Genomic DNA, 21897 nt, shown 5'->3' with positions numbered 1-21897 from the left:
ATTTCACCTCAAAAGCATAGTTCTTCTTCAGATATAGCACACTTAGTGCACTTTAAATCTTTTATACAATGCTTGCTTGGAAATTACTTCAAACACTATACAGAACTGATTAATGACTGAGAGTTTAGTTCCCATTTATCTTACTCAGTTGGGCCTGTGTTCTTGGAGGGAAAAGGTTGATTGTCAAGTCACATCCCCCGCTGGTGACCTTTTGGCTTCTATAGTTCACAAGACAAGCTCCCCAAATCCCTACTTTGGAGTTTTGTATTTCACTTATAGACTTCTTACAAAGGAAGTAATGTCCTATAGCAATGACCTTGCTATGATTTAAAGCCTAGTGTTAATGAATTCTCAATGTAAGCTTTTAAATTTCATGCTCTTTTTATGAAATAAATTATATAAATCTGAAATCCAGCATTGAATTTTAAACACTGTTTGCTTAGGAATACCTAAGTGACACAGAGCTTAAATCCAAGTAAATATGCTCATGGTTGCAGCATTAAGATCTCCTGATGCCTGCTACTTTCCTCAGTTTCATTCCCCCTCTCCCTTAGGCCTTCTCTGATTAAACCTTAAACTGGCTTGAATATTAAAAGTGGTCCATTGATATAATTAGTAAAGATGCATTGTTTATAAGCAAATTCTACCTGTTTCTCATGAGCAGACTAGTCACATATTGCCTATTCATATCATACTGTTTCTGGTTTTTTTTGAGGTTGTATACATTTGATGTTATTGTGATAGCAGATGTTCTTCTAGCTGTGGAAATGAGCAGAAGTTGATTTCTGACCACATCAGATGGTGTATTTTATTTATATGTTAGCAAATAGGTTTCATAGTTTTTTGTGGGTATTTCGGGCTATGTGGCCATGTTCTAGAAGAGTTTCTTCCTGAGGTTTCGCCAGCATCTGTGACTGGCATCTCTGAAAATGCCAGCCACAGATGCTGGTGAAATGTCAGAAAGAAACTCTTCTAGAACATGGCCACATAGCCCAAAAAACCCACAAAAAACTATGGATGCCGGCCATGAAAGCCTTAAATTTCAAATTATGTTTCACTTAGAGGTTTTGAGTTCTGTGACAGATGATGCACCTGGAGGTTTTTCACAAATAACTCACTATGCCTTATAGAGGGAGGCTGGAAGAATAACCTGAGCTATTTAGAGGAGGGGTGGCATGTAGAGTTCAGCATTAAAAGCTACAGAAGAAAGTTTCAAACATGATGTTTAACTGGCATTAAGAACATTTATGTAGTAACTGATTTTCCAGTTATGTTAAAATGCAATAAATTAATAGGGGGACGCTTTATCCTCTATCATTGGCTAATAGTTCAGCTACATGTTAAGAATACAGTAGTTAGCCGACCGTGGATCAAAGTTGTGAAGATGTATGTGACAAGTTGTCATTCTCTTTTTTCACAACTTAATTTTATTAATCTCCTTCAGCGTTTTATATTCCTTTCAAGAAACACTAACACTTATAGGTCCTGTACTCCTAAGGACATTTTTGATTAAAATGCATTGTTATTGTTTTATAACTAGGACGTGATTCCTTCTTTTTGAAAAGTTAGTATGGAATAGTGACTGAATTGCTTTTCAACAACAGCAGTTTGAAGAACACTGAAGAACGCTCAGTAACTATTATTCATTTATTTGTAGACTTAGGGCTGAGACAGATGGCCCAAATGTGGCGTGCAATACTAGGGTTCTGGAGTGCGCAATAACTACATGCTCCCGAACAAAAGCCCATGTGGGCGCCACCATGATTGCGCAGCCCCGCCCACACAGGGGGCACATCCATGACGTGCCCTGTGTGATGTATCCGAATGGCACATTGCACAGGACACGTCGCCGCACCACTGGAGGGCACTTATCGCGACTTACCAGTGGCACGAAAAGGAGCTCCTTTTGGGTGCGCGCATCGGCGCGGCAACCAAACGGCCGCGCCGATGATGCAGAGCTGCCCCTTTCTCCTCTTTAGTGCCGGTGGCATGAAGCCCCAAGGAGATACCCCTTTTCTGGGCCACGGAGAAGCAGCCGGATGAGGTCATTAAACAAAATTTTTGAGAAGTATTTTTGCAGTCTTATATTGTGTTTCTAATGCAGCCATACAACTTGAGGCAGGCCTAATTTGTGTTGAGGCTAGGGCTTGGATTCTTATGTACAATTATTGGCTGGAGTTTATGTTTATACCCTGTGGTTTAGCTCCATTGACAATAGCAGATAATTACCTCTTTTCTTGGAAACAGATGGTAAACAAAAAAAATATTCTTATGCGGTTTCTCACAAAATGTCTTATGACAAATGAGATATATGAGGGCCAGATCAGCTCTGGGGCAGTGTATATAGGACATTGATCCAAAAAATCATTGTTGTTTAGCTAGGAACATTTATAAACTGGGTAATATAGAAGTATCATTTGCCCATCCCATATATTTTACTAATTTAATAATCTATAAATTTAGATTTGCTTTTACTGTGGCACATCATAACGTTCTGCCATCAACCATTTTGGAAGGTAAATATTAAAAAACAATAACATGGCAAGAGTACATGCCCATGTTTAAATCTAGCTTGATCATGTTCTGTTGTATTGTTCAGTTTATCAATATACTAATTCTAGAATAATCACTGCAGTTTTACAAAAATTCAAAGGGAGAAAAGAAAGATTTTATCTCACCCTCTTGCTTTGGGACTTAGACTCTAAAATTACTGAGAAGGTTGCTAGATTATGTCCCTGTACTATTACTACTCAGAGACAAATATTAGGGGAGAAATTATAATACAGAAATCTTGTTAGACATTTAAGTGTACGTGATAGCAATGAGATTTTAATTTTGGGGGTATTACATGGAAACTGTTAGATATTAATATTTAGTGCAGGTTTTGTGTACTTTTATATATTTTATGCCTTTTATTTTTATATTTGTCTATAACCTAAATGAATGAATCAACTGCCTTGCTCAAATCTTACAAATTCAGGATCATGGCTTTTTTCATTGAATCAGTCCTCTTGTAGTTTTAGTTGTTCTTCCTCTTTTCCTACTGCATTACACTTTACCAAGCATTATCATCTTTTTCACTGAGTCTCATCATAATTATGATTTGTCCCAAGTACAGCAGCCTTAGTTTGGTCATCTTCGCTACTAGTGAGAGTGCTCTTGTTTATCTCCTAACAATGAAAGCTCTTGAACACAGCTCTGCCTCTATAGGGATTGAGGGTCTTCATTTGGAGTAGTGTTGGTCAAAATGTAGAATGTAAGGGAAGGGTGATATTAAAACATGTAAGTAAATACCTGATCCTTAGCTTCAGTATTGTTTTTTCTTTAACTTTTGTTGTCCTTGTCTGCAGGTCAAAGTATTGCACAATCAGCTTGTTCTGTTCCACAATGCCATTGCAGCATATTTTGCAGGAAATCAGAAGCAGCTTGAACAGACACTTAAGCTATTCCATATCAAATTGAAAACGCCTGGAGTAGATGCTCCATCCTGGCTTGAAGATCAGTAAGAGAACTGGGCACAAAGATCTCTCTATCAACTGAAGATCTTGTATGGCTAATGAGAATCAAGGAACTTACAAAGGAGGACTGTTTGTAATGATATTTGCACAAGCAGCTTTAATTTCTCCCCCCTTGATAATGAATACTGTAGTAATTTGGGAAGGTGGATATAACCAAATGTAATTTGTCATTTTAGTAACAACGTTTTGTATTTGAGGGTGGATGGTTTTCTGTATTAGTGAAATATAGATTTGCACTGACAAATATGTTTGTGATTTCTGGTAATTGTGGTGGCTATATGAGAAATTTTCCAAAGGGAGATTGATGCCTATGATTTGTATCAACATCTGATATTTTATATAAATGTATTAAACATCTCTAAAGATTCCTTTTTCATGTAATTGTATTTAAAGAACAAATATTTTAGCGTAATAATACAGGGCCATCAAACAACACCCACAAACTCAGTGCCTGGCTGATATGTGGAATTGGAGCAAATACCTTTTTTAAAAATGTTGGGTCTTTCCATTTGCATGTTCAGAAACACTAAATTTTGAAATACCATCTTGGTCTGAACCTTTTAACACACATTTAACATTGTAAAGATAATATACTAAGAAAGAAAGCAGAGCTTTGCTCTACTGATTTAATTCTTAACTTTCTATTTTAAAAAAATCATACCTTTACTTGCCTTAAATTCAAAAGTGCCTTTTGCAGTTCTTTCTACACAGTATACATAATCTGTAGGAAGCCCTGTTTGGATTGATCTCTTCATAAAGAGATAGATAGACTAAGGCCAGTCTGGACCGTGTATGCTTTTGTTTGAACTTGAGAACATGTCAGTTGACTAGTGGAATCTCTTGTTTTTCTAATCAGTAGTTACTAAATACACTCCCCCCCCTCTCTTTTCATAGCCTTTTTAAAATTCACTGTTCTGGATCATCTCTTTTGCACATTTTCCTGCTTTTTGTGTTTATATAAATGAAGTACATGAAGTAACTTATCATAGCTTATATGGATTGTATGATTATGTATTATATGTTGAAATAGATTTGGTTGCTTCTTGAAATTGTTATGTTTAGTCTTAACGTAAAGCATTTGTCAAGTACATCTTAAATCATTCCTCATTATTCCCTTGTGTGAGCCTTGAGTTATTTTTGCTGTTAGCTTTTCTCTGTTGCAGTTAATTTTGTTACCATTCTTCAGAATGTGTATCCATTATGAATTGTATTCATGTTAAAGATGTTTGCTGCAGCAGTTTGTTTTCTTTATTTCATCAGATTTGTAGATTAAAATTGGTATTAGCTTTCTGTTTTTCCCATCTAACAATAGAAATTATTATTATTATTATTATTATTCATTCATTCATTCATTCATTCATTCATTCATATCATGCCTTTTCTCCAAAATTGGGACTCAATACAACTTACAAAAAAATTAAAACAAAATCCAGTTATTAACACTGGGAAACATGGTGTCACGCACTAATTTATTGAATGAAATCGTGTTCATTTTCTTCTCTAGTAGTGCTAGCTAATGGGAAAAGAAACGTGTTCATAAGAAAGTGGCAGTGGAGCACATAAAAATTAATTCTTCTTTTCTTTGCTCACTTGTTCACAAGCAGCATATCACTGGTTCTCATATCACTTGGACTTGTGTAAGTCTTACCAAAGAACTTGGTGGTAGGACAAAAGCATTACTATAAAACATCCAAATCAATGTAAAAAGCAAAACTTTAAAAGCTAATGCTAATAATAATAATAATAATAATAATAATAATAATATATTTCTTACCCCAAGGCTTGAGGCAGGGTAACACATAAAACCATTTAAACACATTTAAGGGAAAACACATAAACATAAAATAAATCATCCCATACGAAATTAAAAATATACCATTTTAAAATTCATAGTTTAAAATCAACTGGGTAGGCCTACTGGAAGAGATGAGCCTTTAATGGTGTTTTAAATTCAGACAATGTATTCAGGTGTCAAATCTGTCCCAGCAGCTCATTCTACATTTTAGGGGTGTTTAATGAAAATATCCTCTGGGTGACAGTTGCCAGTCTAGTCCTGGCTGGTTGAAGTAAATGTCCCCCACAGGATCTGAGTGTACAGGGCAGATTACATGGGAGCAGGCAGTTCCATAGCTAACCTGGATTTAAACCATGTAGGGCTTTAAAGGTAATAACCAACACTTTGTACCTTGCCGGGAAACTAACTGGTAGCCAATGGAGTGATGTTAATATTAGTGTGATATGCTCATTCGTAGTTGTATCAGTAACCAATTAACCATTTTTGAACTAGCTGAAGTTCCTGAACTTGGTAGAAAGGGGAGCAGCTCGTGTATGAGCCAAAGATGATAATAAGCACTCCTGCCTGTTGCATCTATCTGGGCTGACATTGGAGGAAGCACTCCCAAACTATGAAAACAGATTTTGGGGGGGGGGGGGTAACTCCAACTAGAACTGGTTGACATACCTCCAACCCCAAATTAGGACCCTTAATAGTAACCACCTCTATCTTGTCTGGATTCAGATTCGATTTGCTTTTCTTCATCCAGACCATTATCTCCTCCAGGCATTCATTCAGAGAGGAGACACTATCCTTAGCTGAGGCTGTTTTTGAAGATATGGAGAAATATATTTGGGTATCTTCAGAGTACTTATTGCACCCTGCCCCATGTCTCCAGATGATCTCTCCCAGCAGTTTCATGTATATGTTTAAAAGCATTGGGGATGGAATGGCACCTTGTGGTATGAAATATAACAACTTTTTTTAGGAGCAACTATCCCCAAGCACCACCATTTGCTATCTGTCTGAGAGGTAAGACTGGAACTACTGCAACACAGTGCCTCTGAATCCAGCCCCCACAGGCATTCCAGAAGATGACCATGGTCGATGAGAGGTTTGAAAGCACCAACAGGGACATATTCCTCCTCTCAGTGCTAAGACCAAGATCATCCACTAAGGTGGCCATAGCAATCTCAGTGCCATATCCTCCTCTGAAGCCAGTTTGAAATGGGTCAAGGAAGTGTATGTCATCCAAAACTGCTTGGAGTTGGACAGAAATTGCCCTTTTGATTACATTGTCCCAGAAAGGAAGATTGGAAACTGGCTTATAATTATTAACGTCCAGAGGATCCAGGGAGGGCTTTTCCAGAAGTGCTTCTTTTAGACAAGATGGATAATTCCCCTCCCTGAGAAATCCGTTAATATGTTGCATTTGAAATCTAATTGCATCTCCTCCCTGAGCAACCAGCCAAGAGGGATGAGGATCGAAAAAACAAGTTGTCTTCCTTACTTGCCCCGGCAGCTTGTCCACATCAGCAGTACTCGCCAATTGAAACTAATCCAACTCACAAGAGTTGCTGGACACCCCATACATTACCTTTTTTATGATTTCAAAACTTGCTAACTAATCTTAAAATCTTCTCTATTTTCATACTAGCTGGTGAGATGCATGAATTAAGTTTTCTCTCTGCTGAGTACAGTGGGCCCTTACTATCCACTGAGGTTTTTTTCTGGGAAACGCATGGATGCCAAAATCTATGGCTGCTCAAGTCTCATTAAATAAACTGGTAAAATGGTGTCCCTTATATAAAATGGTAAAATCAAGGTTTGTTTTCTTGTATTTATATTTTTTAAAAAATATTTTCAAGCCACAGATGGTTGAATCCATGGATTAAGAATCTGTTGATATTGCATATATGGAGTATTGCATATATGGAGACACACACATATACATAAATGAAAGAACTAGAAAAAAAATTCAGTGGAGGCTTTGAACATTCAGGGAAGGAGTCAAAGCAACTCCTTCACATATTAGGAGAGTACTAGACAATTCAGATCTCAGGAGAATGTATTAAATTTATCTTTTCTTAACTCCTCGGTGTTTTCTGCCTCCCCTGGGCACTCCTTTTACCAGCACATTATGCCATCCATCTCTTCTTTCTTCTATTACTGTATTCTCACCAGTTTTCCCCAACCGTCGCTCCTATTCCTAACACATCCATCTAGTACTTTTACATCTCTCTGTGTGTTCTCATTACCCTTTCCTATTTGGGGTGATCTGGTGTGATTTTCAGACAGAAGGTAGCCTGAAAATCATGTTTTACTAAAGAGAGGGGGGCTTAGGATATTTCAGAAAACTGTCACAGGCCACTGGGATGCAAAGGCGAATTTCACAGGCCATTTTTCTTTCCCTTCCTCTTGGAAGTGCTTCTAAACTTGATAAGTAAGCAGAGATTAGGCATTACCTCCTCCCTGCATTTACTGTGACATGAGCTGCAGTTCATCTTTGACTAGTCCACTTCCTTTGTGCACTTATAAGGAGGAGTTGGAAACTTTTTCTTCATTTTTGTTTATCCACAACGGCTTCTTTCACTACCAAGAAGAAAATTGTGGTTAAAACAGTGAACTGTGGTTTAACTATTCTTATGTAAACTGATGGAATTGTGTAAATTATAATTTGAGCTGTGGGCAATGGCCTACACTTTTGATAGGTTTCCAAAGGGTTGCATTGCCAGCTTCTGTAAGAAAGGAAGAGGTCCAGAATACCAACAAATGAAATAAAGAAAATAAGGATCAATGTTCTCCATCTTTCACTTAGAGATGAGAGGAATAAGCAACCCTAATATGAATGCATTATATAGCATCATTATTCTGGTGCAGTTTTCCTGATTTTGTTGGGTTGTTCTGGTAAAATACTTTCTAATAACTCCAGTTTGTTTAAACTCTTCGTTGTAGGCATAGCTCTTTATTACTAGATCAAAGACCAGGGAGCACAGATCAAACAGCCTGATTTGGACAGTAAAACAGATGATTTCAAAGGATGCTGTACTTTGATTTTTTTTTTTAAATGACTGCAGCTTGTAAGCTTGTGATATAGTAAAGTAAGTGTCTTAGGAAACGGGGGAGGTGAGAGGGTTTCTGTGGGGTTGGCTTGACAAGCCTTTGCTATTTTATAGAAAATGAATAAACACTTTAATCTGATTTTTACAACAATATGGGAAGAGTTTGTGTTCTACTATGTTAAAACTGATCACATTAATTTAAAGGTGATTCAATAAATGCAAAGCATTTATAATTATCAAAGTTCAAATAAAAACAGTGCTTCCACATCTAATGCAGCAACATAATTGTCATTAGCAGTTTTCCCATGTTTCTGACTGAGCAAAGAGATTAATGTCTGAACTGAAATTCTGTGTTAGCTCTGTAGTTGTGTTAGACCTCATTTATACTAGGTAGATTTTTCTCCCATGAAAATACTGTTCAGTCTCCTAAGAACTCTGCAGCTTACTTCATATGGCCATGGACGTTTTGGATATATTTTTTAGCATATCATCCCTTATGCTGCAAATTTCAAAAGCATCGTGATGTGGCAAAGGCTGACAAAATATATAGTATAATCCCCTTTTGTGAGCATTTCTACAATAATTTGGCTCTCAGTTATAGTTCTGTTGTGTGCCTTCAACTTTTTTCTGACTCAGGGCAACTTTAAGGTGATTTTAATCATGAGGATTTTTTGGCAAGATTTTATTTAGAGGAGGTTTGTCATTGCCTTCCTCTGAGGCTGAGAGAATGCGACTTGCCTAAGGTCACCCAATGGGATTGCATGGTTAAGCAGGAGTATTAACCCTGGTCTCCCAGAGCCCTAGTACAGCACTTAAAGCACTATGTGCCACACTGGCTCTGGGTGGGATGCTTTTTCTTTATGAAGCGTTTCTGTTTTGTAATACCAGTAATCTTTATTCTGTACCAGCAAGCTATACTATTGGCTGGATCCATTTTCCAAAATATATCTTCTGGGATATTCTTTTTAATGAGGGGAAAGAGGTTATCTAATGGGACTTGAAATACTTGATTCGAATGTTATAAGGAAAACCACAGGCATATTGATTTTTCCCATTTCCTCTTTAAAGTAAAATGGTGTACCAATTATTTAGCAAATCCATACATTAAAACATTTTGTGTATTGATTGCAAAATGCCACCATTCATTTCTTTTTATGAAAGGACTGCATTTCACGTACCAAGTGGCATGTAGGAGTTAAGAATAAAAATGTTGCAGATTATTCTTTGGAAATAAATTAGTAATATGCTGCTGCTTTTCCATAGCTAGGCACATTTTATCCAAAACCACTCAGTAATTCGTGGGTGATGTAAGTGTTTCAGCATCAGTATTGCTGTCTTTGGCACAGTGGTGGACTATTGAACTTTTTTGTTTGTTTGTTTGCTGCTGATGGTGGAGTTTTGATATTGGTCTACATGATAATTGAAAGCCTTCACATATCTATTATCCTCCGAGTTTGTGGCACTGAAGATAATATTCCAAGTGAGCAGAAGGACAGGATGGTGCCTGCTAAGAAATGAGTGCTTTATAATGTCTAACCACCATCCAAAACCTTCCAACCAAGTGGAAACTTTAAACATTTGCTCTATCTTGGTATATTTCCCCCCTTGTTTTTGCCTCAGTTTATTAAATTACGTATTTCTGACACAACAGCTGCAATATGTAAATAGAAGGTTTTCTGATTACCCTTAATCCTGACCTTATTTTCTTGTGATCTCCAAGGTATTTCATTCTGACCCCTTCAGTGCTGCATTGCCATAGGGGCTGATGAAAAACAGCTAGAGCAAGTTGCTGGCTGAATACATTCAATCAATTGTAGGATTTGATTGTAAAATATAGACTGTCCCAGATGAATTTTAAGTGCTTTTAAAGCTCATTTGATTGCAACAAGAGAGATTTAAACACCTACCTTGTTGAGCCAATGAGACTTAACATACTTAACTTGGACTATTCCCTATGTATTGCATGGCTACTTGCATATATCCATAATCATCTCCTATTATAAAGAGAATTATGAAAAGGTCACAGGGCAAATAGTGGTGCCCCACTTCCTGCCTATGAGGCACTTAAGAATACATCCCTTTGTAGTAATTTAATCTCTAGATTTATTTATGTTTCTATACTGTCTGTGTTCATACCTAAAATGAAGGATTTACAATACAAGGCCTTAGCCAAACCCTCCCCTCCCTCAGTCCTAACACTTTGCCCCTCAAGGCACTTCCTTTTCTTTCTGTATGGCTGGGTCAAAACAAAGTGCTAAGCTGGAGTATCCCATCCCCCTTTTTATTTTCTCAGCATGCTTCTTTGCAAAAGCCCTACTGTGCCAGTGTTTCCTAATATCAGGCAAACAAGGGTGAGCTGGGTGACTAGCTACCTCTCTTCATTTTGAGCAGTCTCCTGCTTGGAAACAGCATGAGTAATTCCACCATCATAGATTTGCACTGGAGGACCCAGGGATTTCTGTTATGTGTATAGTAGGCCCTCCACATTTGCTGAGGTTAGGGGCACAGGACCCCCATGAAAGTGTAAAAACTGCAAATAAAAAACCACTGTTTTTTTTAACTTGTGAGAACACTTCTCTAAAAATCTCTGAGTCCTCCAGTGCAAATCTACTACGATTAACATCTGCTGGATGCTGACCATAGAATTATGTTGGAGGACCTAAAAAATGTCCAGAGAAGTGTTCCCTCTAGGAATCTCTAGGTGTTCCAGCATGATATCCAATGGAACATGGGCATAGATCATGCTGGAGGACCTAAAGATTCCTGGAAAAAAAAACATTAATCCAATCTGCACGTACCTGTAATAAAATCTGCAAAAGTCAAAGTTGCAAATGTTTAGGGCTGACTGTATTTGCATTTCCATACTGTCTCATTGCTGGAGCTTTCTGGGTGGTTCACAAAACAGTGGTAAAATTATAAAATGTAAAAGTACATCATAGCATAAAAGTTGTACCTACTGATAATAAAAGTAAAAGTAGACACAAAATATAACCAGAACAAAATGCAGTTGTTTACATACAGCAGCATATTTGTCTCATGCTTTCTAAATTTGTACACTATATATTGTTTTAGGGATCTTAACTTAAGCTCCTTTGGGTCCTACTTTAGAAGAAAGGCAAGATGCAAATACTGTAAATTAAATATGTAAAGCAAGAGCACAGTTAAAAAGCAAAAAGAGAAAAGTGGGAAAGTTAAAAGGGTTCCATCTGGCATTGAAAATACCACACCAGAAGCTTTTTTGTAACCTGGCTATCAGCACTGGAAAAAGTCTCCCTACAATAGTCACCTGCCTCACTGATTTAATAGAGGCACCCAAAGGTGGCCTCCAAAATAAAGGTTGAGACAAATATATATGGGAAGAGCTGATCCAAGCAATCGTTCCTCACATTGTTTGAAAACCTGTGCTTTATATATTCATCATATTATTCTTTCTCCTCTAGTGTAGTCTGATAATCCAGAAATTGTTGAGATACAGTAATGGGGGCAGTATGCAGTGGCTTAGGCTATGGTGAAAGAAGCAAATTTCCTGAAGAAAGGGAGGGGCAAGACAGTTGGAAAATTGAAGCAAAATAATTGCAAAATGATAGGCAGCCATGCCTATCATTCTCCTTTTACTTTATTAACCTTTACATTTAGTAGATACACAACTAGATCTACACCCATGCCCTCTAGATAAATCAATTCAAAACATTTTATTTCGATCTGTACATCTGTAGATAAGTGGTGTAACTCCATTGTTCATTTATTCTTTCATTTTAAAAGTTTACTGTACAGAGCAAAATATTTTCAGAATCACATAATGAAAGGGGGGGGGGAACGCAAAACCTTAAGCAATTTAATTATATGATATCAGAGATTTTAAAAATGCATGCCTAACCACTTTCTCCATCTTTTCCCTTGCTGAACTTTCTACCAACATATAATCCACATATTTTACTGAATTAGCTGACACAAGTGTCTTTTATATTATACCTCTTTCATACAACTGTAATTTGCAGAGCACTGAATTGACTAAAGTTTATAAAATATTATTGATAATATCTAGTGGATGCTATGAATTTAACCTTTACATGTTTTTAGAAAGATACTTAGGAAATGTGTAGGTATTACTAACATGTTCCTGGTTGGTAGCATCACAGATTGTTGCTGATAACAAAGATGTGCATGAAAGAAGAGTTGGAATGGGTGCAGCTTTTCACTAGAGATGGAAAAGGTTGCATTTTTTAAGACTGCAGTTTCCATAATCTCTGGTGGGTTCAAGGTGTTGTGGACCAAAAAGGCAACATTTTGAAACTCTTTGTTTGACTTGCAAATGTTATTCAGTCACAACAAAGGATCTAACTAAGAGAACAAATTGGCTGGTGTAGATGTAAATATTCATTAAATGCAAAGCTCCCATAAAGAGAACAATTATATCACCATTCCAACATCCCAGATTCCTCTTAAGGAAGCCAGTGACAACGCACAAACCTGGTACACACCTATTCAGAAGTAAGTCACACTGATTTCCACGAAGCTGCTTCACTGCAATGCTGCCTACCTCCATCTAAGTAAGAAGATACAGGTATACAGCTTTACAAATCAATCTCATGGATTAAGTGAGGGAGTTCTTATTCTGAAGCCTTCAAAACCCTCAGACCTGTTAGACTTCCACCAGAAGGGAGGAAGAAACAGCATGTGCAAAGTTTTTGTTTCTTTTACTTGTCTCGCCACTCCATAATTTCCTTTCTTTCTTAGACTGTTTTCATGCCACTGATGATGAACTCTGTTGAACAAGAGCCAGCATGGTGTAGTGGTTTGAGCATTGAACTAGGACTCTGGAGACGAGGGTTCAAATCCCAGCTCAGCCATGTAAACCCACTCAATGACCTTGGGCAAGTAACACTCTCTCAGCCTTAGAGGATGGCAAAGGCAAACCCCTTCTGAAAAAACTTGCCAAGAAAGCACATGATAGGCTCGCCTTGGGGTCACAATAAGTCAGAAGCAACTTAATGGACCATAACAGCAAGAACAGGTGATGAACTCTACCAATTCTAGGTTTGACGTAGGTCACCCATTATTCTTGGGGACATTATTAATGTGCAAATTGCATTATCAATGGCCTCAATCCTTGTGTGCCACTTATATAGCTGAGAAGCTTACAGTAAAACACTTTGGGCTGACCTAGTGAGGAGTTATGGCTACTCAGGAATCTCTTCTCCCAAAGTTTATTTCCATCAAAATGCTGTGTTGATTTCAGGTTCTTGGAAATGCAGAATCTTAATGTTAAATGTGATTAACTCATAGGTGTGGATTTTTAGGATACAACATACTGTAGGAATAAATACTAAAGAGAATTTATTCTGTTTCTGTTTCCCAGTGAAGACTGCTCTCCCTTGTGTAGCCACAACAGCACAAGCACAACAAAATAAAGCACCTGATTTCTTTAAAAATAAAGACCAAATAGTCAGGATATGAACAAATAATGTATTACTAAAGATACAAATATGTTAAATAATAAGTCATTCATAAAGGAGAAATATAGATTCCATAAATACCAGTTAAGTGCAAAGGTCCATAAAGTAAGGTCTTCACAGGTTTTTAATGCAATAGACATATTTCAAACAATGGTCTTCCTCAGTGGCCAAAGAAACAGTCTTATATTTTCTAGTTTTTTTCTTCTCCAGACTAACTCATCAATGTAAATCCTCCAATAGTAAAAAAAAAAAAAAAAAAAAAAAAAAGAACATGCCTTTACTCCTTCGCTAGCCACTGGTTATATAAGAGCTTTTCATTTTAATATTTCTATTTTTATATATTTCTCTTTGTTTATGTGTGTGTGTGTGCCTTCATGTTGCCAGTCATCTAATAATGACCCTATGAATTTCATAGGGCTTTCTTAGTCAAGGAATACTCAGAGGTGGTTTTGCCAGTTCCTTCCTCTGAAATATAGCCTACAGCAGCTGGTATGGTAATGAGAGCCAGTGTGGCATAGTGGTTTTAGCGCTGGACTAGGACTCTGGAAACTAGGGTTCACATCCCAGCTCAGCCATGGAAAACCACTGGATGAACTTGGGCAACTCACACTCTTTCAGCCTCGGAGGATGGCAATGGCAAACCATTGAAGAAACTTGCCAGAAAACCCCGCAATAGGTTCACCTTAGGGTCACCTAAGTCAGAATCAACTTGAAGGCACACAAAATCTGTTACTCATTGGCAGTCTCCCATGCAATCACTAACCACAGCTGAACCTGCTTAGCTTGCAAGATCAGATGGGATCTGGTGTCTTTAGCATAATTTGGCCCACATATTTGTTTATATTCTGGTCATATTCCAGGCATCAGGAAATATGTAGAACACTGAGGTTTGCAGAAATGCAAAAACACACTGGAAAAATTAGGTTGGAGAGGGGACAGGATGTAAATGCTGTATAGAAAACCAAGCATGCTCAGTGGGCACAGAATGGTGACTGACAGGTGAAGGTGGGTGGAAAATGAAATGAAGCAACTAGTAATTGAGGGTGGAGGAAGAGACAGGACATTTTTAAGGATGTAGAGAACCATCTCATTGTGCAGAGGGGTCACTTCCAGCTTCACACTGAATTGTCGCAGCCGAGTGGAGATCAGGGATAGGCAAGTTAGTGAGAAACTCCTACAATGTGGCATTTTTCACTAAAGATAAATTTAAATTAATTACATTTGCATTGAAAAGGAATTATTTTAATTACATTGATTCAAACTTGGCATTTCAATTTATACGACGCTAACAGTTCTAGCAGAACGTATGAAAGAAAGCCATCCATGATTTCATTCCCCTTTCCTTGTCCCTGGTTTGAGCTTGAGACAGAAGGAAAGAGATGCATCCCTTTTGGAAAACCTGATTTGAGTGAGTGAGTGAGTGGGTAAAAAAGGAATACCTAGAGAGAGAGGAAGGCTGCAGGAAACAAAAACCTTAGACTATAAAATCATAAATAATCATAATCCAGTCATTTCCTAAAGTAAGCCGACATTTCTGTATCCACTCGCACTTACTAAATAACTGATTTTTTAAAAATACATTCACATGAAAGTATAATTACTTCAGTGAATCTAAAAATTTTAATCCCCATTTGGAAGGAGGGAAGGGTGGTTGACCTATTTTTGGTATAATTAATACTGAATTGAAATCCCTCACAACCCCTGTAGAAACTTCATTTCATAGTAGTCATCACACTTAAATTCCTTAGAAAATGTACATGCATTTATTTTACAAGTTGAGCATCTCTCTCCAAAACTGTAAGAAATAGTGTTATGCAGCACTATCAGTTTGGCCAACAGTATATTTACTGAAACATTGGGAATATATTATTGCGCATGAAATTGCCCTTTTATTAACCCAGTTACACATTTTTGGCAGGCCATTTTTGAACCAAACCTTCTCTCCTGCTGATCTTTCACTTAGTTGTGTCAAATTCTTTATCCTCTCCACTGATTCTTCTATTGTCCATGTGCCTTCACACTGATGTCTTTCTCCAGCATCCAGTGCCCTCTGCTTCTGGAAAAGGATGGTTGTCTAAGACCAAGGTGCCCAGTTTTGTCTTTTTCCCATTTTGTGTTCCACTCCTCTGTGGGCCTCTAGTCTCATTTGATCCTAACCACCCAGCCTTTCCAACACATATCTTTCCTCCACCACCCCCACTTTCTGTCACCTGTCATGTGTCTACCCTCCCCTGCTCTCACATTCTGCATAACAAGGCCTTTCCTCCCTCTTGTGCATATATTTCCACCCAAGGGCCTTGTGGTGTGAGCTTCCTCTTCCTGCTCCTCCCCACCTCCCTGATGTTCATTGCTGCCTGTCACACTTGCTGCTGCTTCCATTGAAAAACCCTAGTGAGGATGTCAGGTCTGGAAGTAACATAAATGAAGAATACTAACCCGCCCTCCCCACTGTTATGCCTCAGAAAATGGTCTCAAAATGACACTAAGCTTCATTGGGGGAAAAGATGCTTTACGTTCTAGCTTAGGTTGGAAAAAAAATGAGAGCCAGCATGTCATAGTGGTTTGAGTGTTGGATTACATCTCTGAAGACCAGAGTTCAATTCTCTGCTCAGCCACGAAACTCACTTCTTGGGCAAGGCACATGCCTTGGGGTAAACAATGGCAAACCTTCTCTGAACAAATCTTGCCATGAAAACCCCATAATAGGGTAGCCTTAGGGCTGCCATAAGTCAGAAATGACTTAAAGGCACACAACAACAACCACAAGTTTTTTTAAAAAAAACAAACAAACCAGAATAATTCATATTAAGGCTGCATCTGCACTCCAGAATTAATGCAATTTAATACTACTTTGACTGCCTTTCTCCATCATATGGAAATCCTGAGCTTTGAAGTTTGTTGTGGCACCAGTGCAGAGCTCTCTGACAGAGAAGGCTAAACAGTTTAAAAAATGACAAATCCCAGAATTCCACAGCACTAAGCCATGACAGTTAAAGTGCTGTCAAACTTAATTCTGCAGTGTAGATGAAGCCTGAAAAATAGAAAAGCAGGGATAGAATGGAGTGTTATGGAAGAGGGCAAGGGTCTAAACGCCACTCAAAAAATGTTTTGTTGCAGATTCTACCTGTTCCAATTTCCCATTCTTATTTCCACATCATAGACTAGGAATAAAATAGGCTCTCTGTTTCTTACTTCAGTTTCCATTCTGTCACCCAACCTTCAGTACTACAGCTGATAATGCAGTGATGCCTTCTGCATGTCTGAAAAAATTGCAATAGTCATATGACTAGAAGGGCAATTCCATTCAGATAAATGCATAGAAAAGCCTTGTGGTGTGCATGTGCGCATATGCATGCATGCATGCGTGTGTGTGTATATCCATTCCCTTGGGGAGGAGTACATTGCAGAAGTCACAACTATGATAAGATTTCAAGGGTGACTGAATATAAGTCTTTCTAAACTATAGGGTTGTAGTAGTTTGTTTACAAAGGTGGAATCAATATGAATTGCTCTCCTCCCATTTTGAATCCAGTATAGCATGTTTTTCTTTATTGCTATCTCCAGCTTTAATTGGCACCCCAGCCTAGCCAACCTACACAGATCGGTTTGCTGTTTATGGAGCAGGGCTTTCCTCACTGTTGATACAAAAGAGAAAACAAACTAAAAGAGAGAATGGAAGCTAAAAATGCAGTTCCTGTTGAGCAAGACCATTTATATATTCTAAGTAACCCAGTGGGTTGTTGTTGTTGTTGTTTTGTGGGGTGGGGCATTTGTTGTTGTTGTTTTGCCTTTTTTGGGTGCGGAGAAGGATCTGATAGGGCTTTCCTTAGACTTTCCCAGTCTATAAAGGATTAGTATCTCACACTCCCCCCCCCCCCAAATATTTCTGAAAATGCCCCCCCCTCCAATTCAATTTCCCCCCTTTAAAAAGCCCCCTTCATTTCTTTCAGCATTTCTGGAAATTTTACATCTCCTGAGTAGACCCATTGAATCAACATCTAAATGGTAAATCAACACATAAATCCCATTGATTTAACAGGCCTACTCTAAACAGGATGTCATTTGGAATTAGGACTGTCATTAAGAATGAGCAGTGACCACAAAATTCAGTCCAGGCTCTGATTCAGTGTGTGGACGATGGCAAACTTTGACTTGAGCTGATTCGAATCAGTCCACTTCAGTGAAGGTCTGAAACCCAAGATGATTTTGGAAAACTCCCAAAGGTTTGTGCTTCTTGCTGTATATCATTGCAAATCCAAAACCAGCTCTATCTTGCTCTTAATTTGTCAGGTCAGATTAAATGTACTGGCACAGCAACCCCTTAGTGCCATCACTTGATCATCCAGATGCATAGCTGAGTCCAGAAGCACCCCCAAAATGTGAACGTGATGCTTAAAGGAAAGTAATGCTCCAACCAAAATAAAATCCCCACTCCAGTCTCCTCCTCCTCCAGGAGAATCTCTCTCTTTCCTTGATTAAGCTTTAATTTACTAGCTTTTGGTCAGTTGTTAAGCATCCCAAGAAATTGACTCAAATCATTAAATCATCTCACACTCAGATAAAAAGAAAAACTAGAACTCCATTTGACAGCAACACAATGCAAACCCACAGTGGGAAAAAAATATCTCCCAGCAGTCTAATTTAGATGACACAGAGGACAAAATCTACCTCTGACAATGCACCAGTGATCAAACTAACAAACAGGTGTCCCTCAGCATCACTTTCTGAAACTGATTCTTGAGAATATGGAAGGACAAAATCATGATAAGATTGTCCTACTTAAGTCAATCAGTATCACATACATCCCACATGGCATATATTTTAATAATAATAATAATAATAATAATAATAATAATAATAATAATAATATTTATATCCTGCCTCACTACAAAATGCAATTGAGGCAGCTTACAAAATTAAAATATACAGTCCAAACCCTCAACCCACCCACCCCTTAAAATTCAATTAAACAGTGTAGAATTTAAAACATGAAACATACTTAAAAACAATACAATAACTCTGGTGAAGTCAGAGGTCAGCAATTAGATTTTCCTTCTGATAGCCGGAGAACTATTCAGGAAAGGCCTGCTGGAAGAGATCCGTCTTTATAGCTTTCTTAAAGCTGCTTAGAGTGGTAATATGACGGATCTCGTCCGGCAGGCCATTCCACAATCTGGGAGCTACAGCTGTAAAGGTCCTCTGGGAGGTCATGGACAGCCTTGTTTTACAAGGCTGTAACAGATTTTTCCCTGAGTATCTAAGTGTGCGGGGAGGCTTATATGGAAGGAGGCGGTCCTGAAGACACGTTGGACCCAAGCCATTGAGGGCTTTAAAGGTGATCACCAACACCTTGTACTGGGCCCGGAAACTCATGGGCAGCCAGTGGAGTGATCTTAAGATTGGTGTTATATGCTCTCTTCTAGATGTACCAGAGACCAGTCTAGCTGCCGTGTTCTGAACTAATTGAAGTTTCTGGACCAAGCATGAGGGTAGCCCCATGTAGAGTGCATTGCAGAAATCAAGGCGTGAGGTTACCAGTGCATGTACTACAGTCTCAAGGTCCCTGACTTCCAGGAAGGGGCGCAGCTGGCGTATCAGTTGAAGCTGATAACAGGCACTCCTGACCGTTGCATTCTCCTGATTTGTCATGTGAAGCGTCAAATCTAGGAGCACCCCCAGACTGTGAACACAGTCCTTTGAGGAGAGTGTGACCCCTTCTAGGACTGGATGTTGTATCCCGATGCCTGGGTTTGGAGCCGATACCGTAAGTACCTCCGTTTTGTCTGGATTCAGCTTCAATTTGTTTTCTCTCATCCAATCCATTACTGCTTTAAGACAGTCATTGACAGGTGAGACGCCATCTGAAGAAGATGCAATTTTCTGCCAAGGCAATCATTGTCTCAGTCCCAGGAGCAATAGAGAAGCCGGGCTGAAATCAGATGTGTAGCAACCACAAGATTTCATTCAGACCCTGCTCCAGTGCTATGGAAGATGGCATATTTGGATGTTTCAGAACCCTGGAATTAAGACATGAATGGATGTTAAAGAATCTTGATAATTCTGACTCATCTCAAATCTACCATTCTCAATAAGGCTCTCACTCAAAAGTAAAGGATGCATTCACGCTGCTGAAATAATTCAGTGTGACACCACTTTAACTGCTATGAAATTCTGGGAAATGTAGTTTTGTGAGACATTTAGCCTTGTCTGTCAGAGAGCTCTGGTGCCACAACAAACTATAAATCCCAGGATTCTATAGCATTGAGCCACGGCAGTTAATGTGGTGTCAAAGTGCATTATTTCTGCAGTGTGGGTGCAGCCTGAGAGAGAGCGGGGCATTGATAATGTTATTATTTCTTCTGTACCATTATATACTATCCTGTTGCATAGGATCCAGTGGTAAGAGATAAAAGGATAAAATTGCACCTTTCTTTAACCATTCAACAAAATTCTCACTGGCTTTCTTAATCAGCAACGAAGGGTCAAAGATCAAATGAACTAGTGACAGATCACAATCTCCCAAAGATCAACAAGAAAAATAAAAATAAAAAATAAAAATAAAATAAAAGCAGGGAGAAATAGATTGTTCTGTTTTAACAGTAACACCATCTACTATTTTGGCTACTGATTTTGTTTTGAAGGAACTAACCATATTTCACTTACAGGAAAACCAAAAAGAAGTGAGATGAAGCAGACTGGGAAAGACAATAAAAGCTCATTACCCAGGAATGGATCTTGTGAAATCTCCTTGCTTAGACATTTTCAGGAGATTAGCAAGTTTCTGTGGGTACTAACTGTAACATGAAATGCTGCTTTTGCAGGGAGTTGGGCTCTGGTTGTCAAGACTGTCTGATAAGTCAACCTATCCTTTTGTGAATAGGCCATATATCCCATAGGAATTATTTAAATTTAAGTATCAGGATGGTTGAGCACAAGTTGTGGAATGTTAGGAATGCATGTTAATTGGAATTTTAATTATTATTTAACCATCAAGCAGTTAGGTACACGAAGGTATTTATTTCCTTCACATTATGTCATAATTTTTAACCCTCTCTTTCTCATTAACAACAACAAAGAGTTTTGCGGCACAGTTTAATTATATGCCATCACTGTTTAGAAATGCATTGCAGCTCTCTAGCATCCTATATGGAACAAACAAACCAGTCTCTACACAGAATAAATGGACTGTTATCCAAAAAGTCAGTACTGAAATACTTATTGGCAAAACAGCTGCAGCTTCCCTGGACACTCAGTCACTGACTTCAAAATAGCTCTTTTTGATCAAACAGACTTCAAAGACAGATGTCAAAGTGAAACAGCTGGACAAGAATGCACCTAAAGATTCAACTCTTATCTTCTGTGGCTTGAACAAAGGTGTGTTTTCTTCTAATCACTCAACAATGCAAAGATGTCTATGTCTCTACCAACTACAGTTCTGTTAATGGCTGCTATTAAGGTAATTCTCACTGTCTACTTTTTTGCATATGAATTCCATCTGCTCCTATTGGTAAAATTCAAAGACATAGCCAAAATCAGTATGCAAAGGGATCTTGTAGGATTTTGTCTCAAAGGTGCTACAAGATCCCTTTGCATGCTGATCTGCCCCTACTGTTTACAATTCAGAACCACTGAAATAACCCTCTACCGCTTCTCTGGTGGAATGATTAACAGAGGCCTGTGCTAACCCTGGTGTAACATAATCTTATTCCCCCTACTTGAGAACATATGAACAACCTGCACCAAAATAAAGAAAGAAATAAACATCTGGAGAGGCAAACCTAGTCCTTTGGAACTAGTTTTGGGGAGACCCTGCAATTACAGTTTCTAGGTCCCACTGACAGATGCACCTGCTGGATCCTGCCCAGAATGCATTCCATCCAGATACGTGTCTTCTTCAAATTTTTCTTTTCTGAGGTAAGGATCTGGCACAGCAACTCACAGCTTCCTATGGACCGGCATAGATAATAGGAAAAGTCAAAGCCACCCTCAGCCAAGTAGTTATAGCTGTGTACGGTAATAGCCTGTGGCTTCACAAAATGCATTCTGTCCAATGCTACAGGCATCTAAGAAGTATGTAGATTAAATGG

The 21897-nt window shown here is 38.4% G+C and overlaps 1 protein-coding gene across 8 annotated transcripts in view; it reads left to right on the top strand.

Moving 5' to 3' along the window:
* ARFIP1 (ARF interacting protein 1) overlaps positions 1-4814 on the top strand; it is a 62665-nt gene extending 57851 nt beyond the window's left edge. For all 8 annotated transcript variants that reach the window (XM_089525674.1, XM_089525671.1, XM_089525670.1 and 5 more), the window contains one exon: positions 3351-4814. In XM_089525674.1, the coding sequence (XP_089381800.1) occupies positions 3351-3506 (156 nt within the window). In that variant the 3' untranslated portion in view covers positions 3507-4814. The remainder of the gene's footprint in view (positions 1-3350) is intronic.
* Positions 4815-21897: the final 17083 nt, after the last annotated feature.

This window comes from Sceloporus occidentalis, unplaced genomic scaffold (genome assembly GCF_023333645.1).
Source record: "Sceloporus occidentalis isolate IW3139 unplaced genomic scaffold, rSceOcc1.0.p SCAF_5, whole genome shotgun sequence".
In the NCBI taxonomy this organism is placed as follows: Eukaryota; Metazoa; Chordata; class Lepidosauria; order Squamata; family Phrynosomatidae; genus Sceloporus; species Sceloporus occidentalis.
This window is presented reverse-complemented; position numbering and strand designations above follow the sequence as displayed.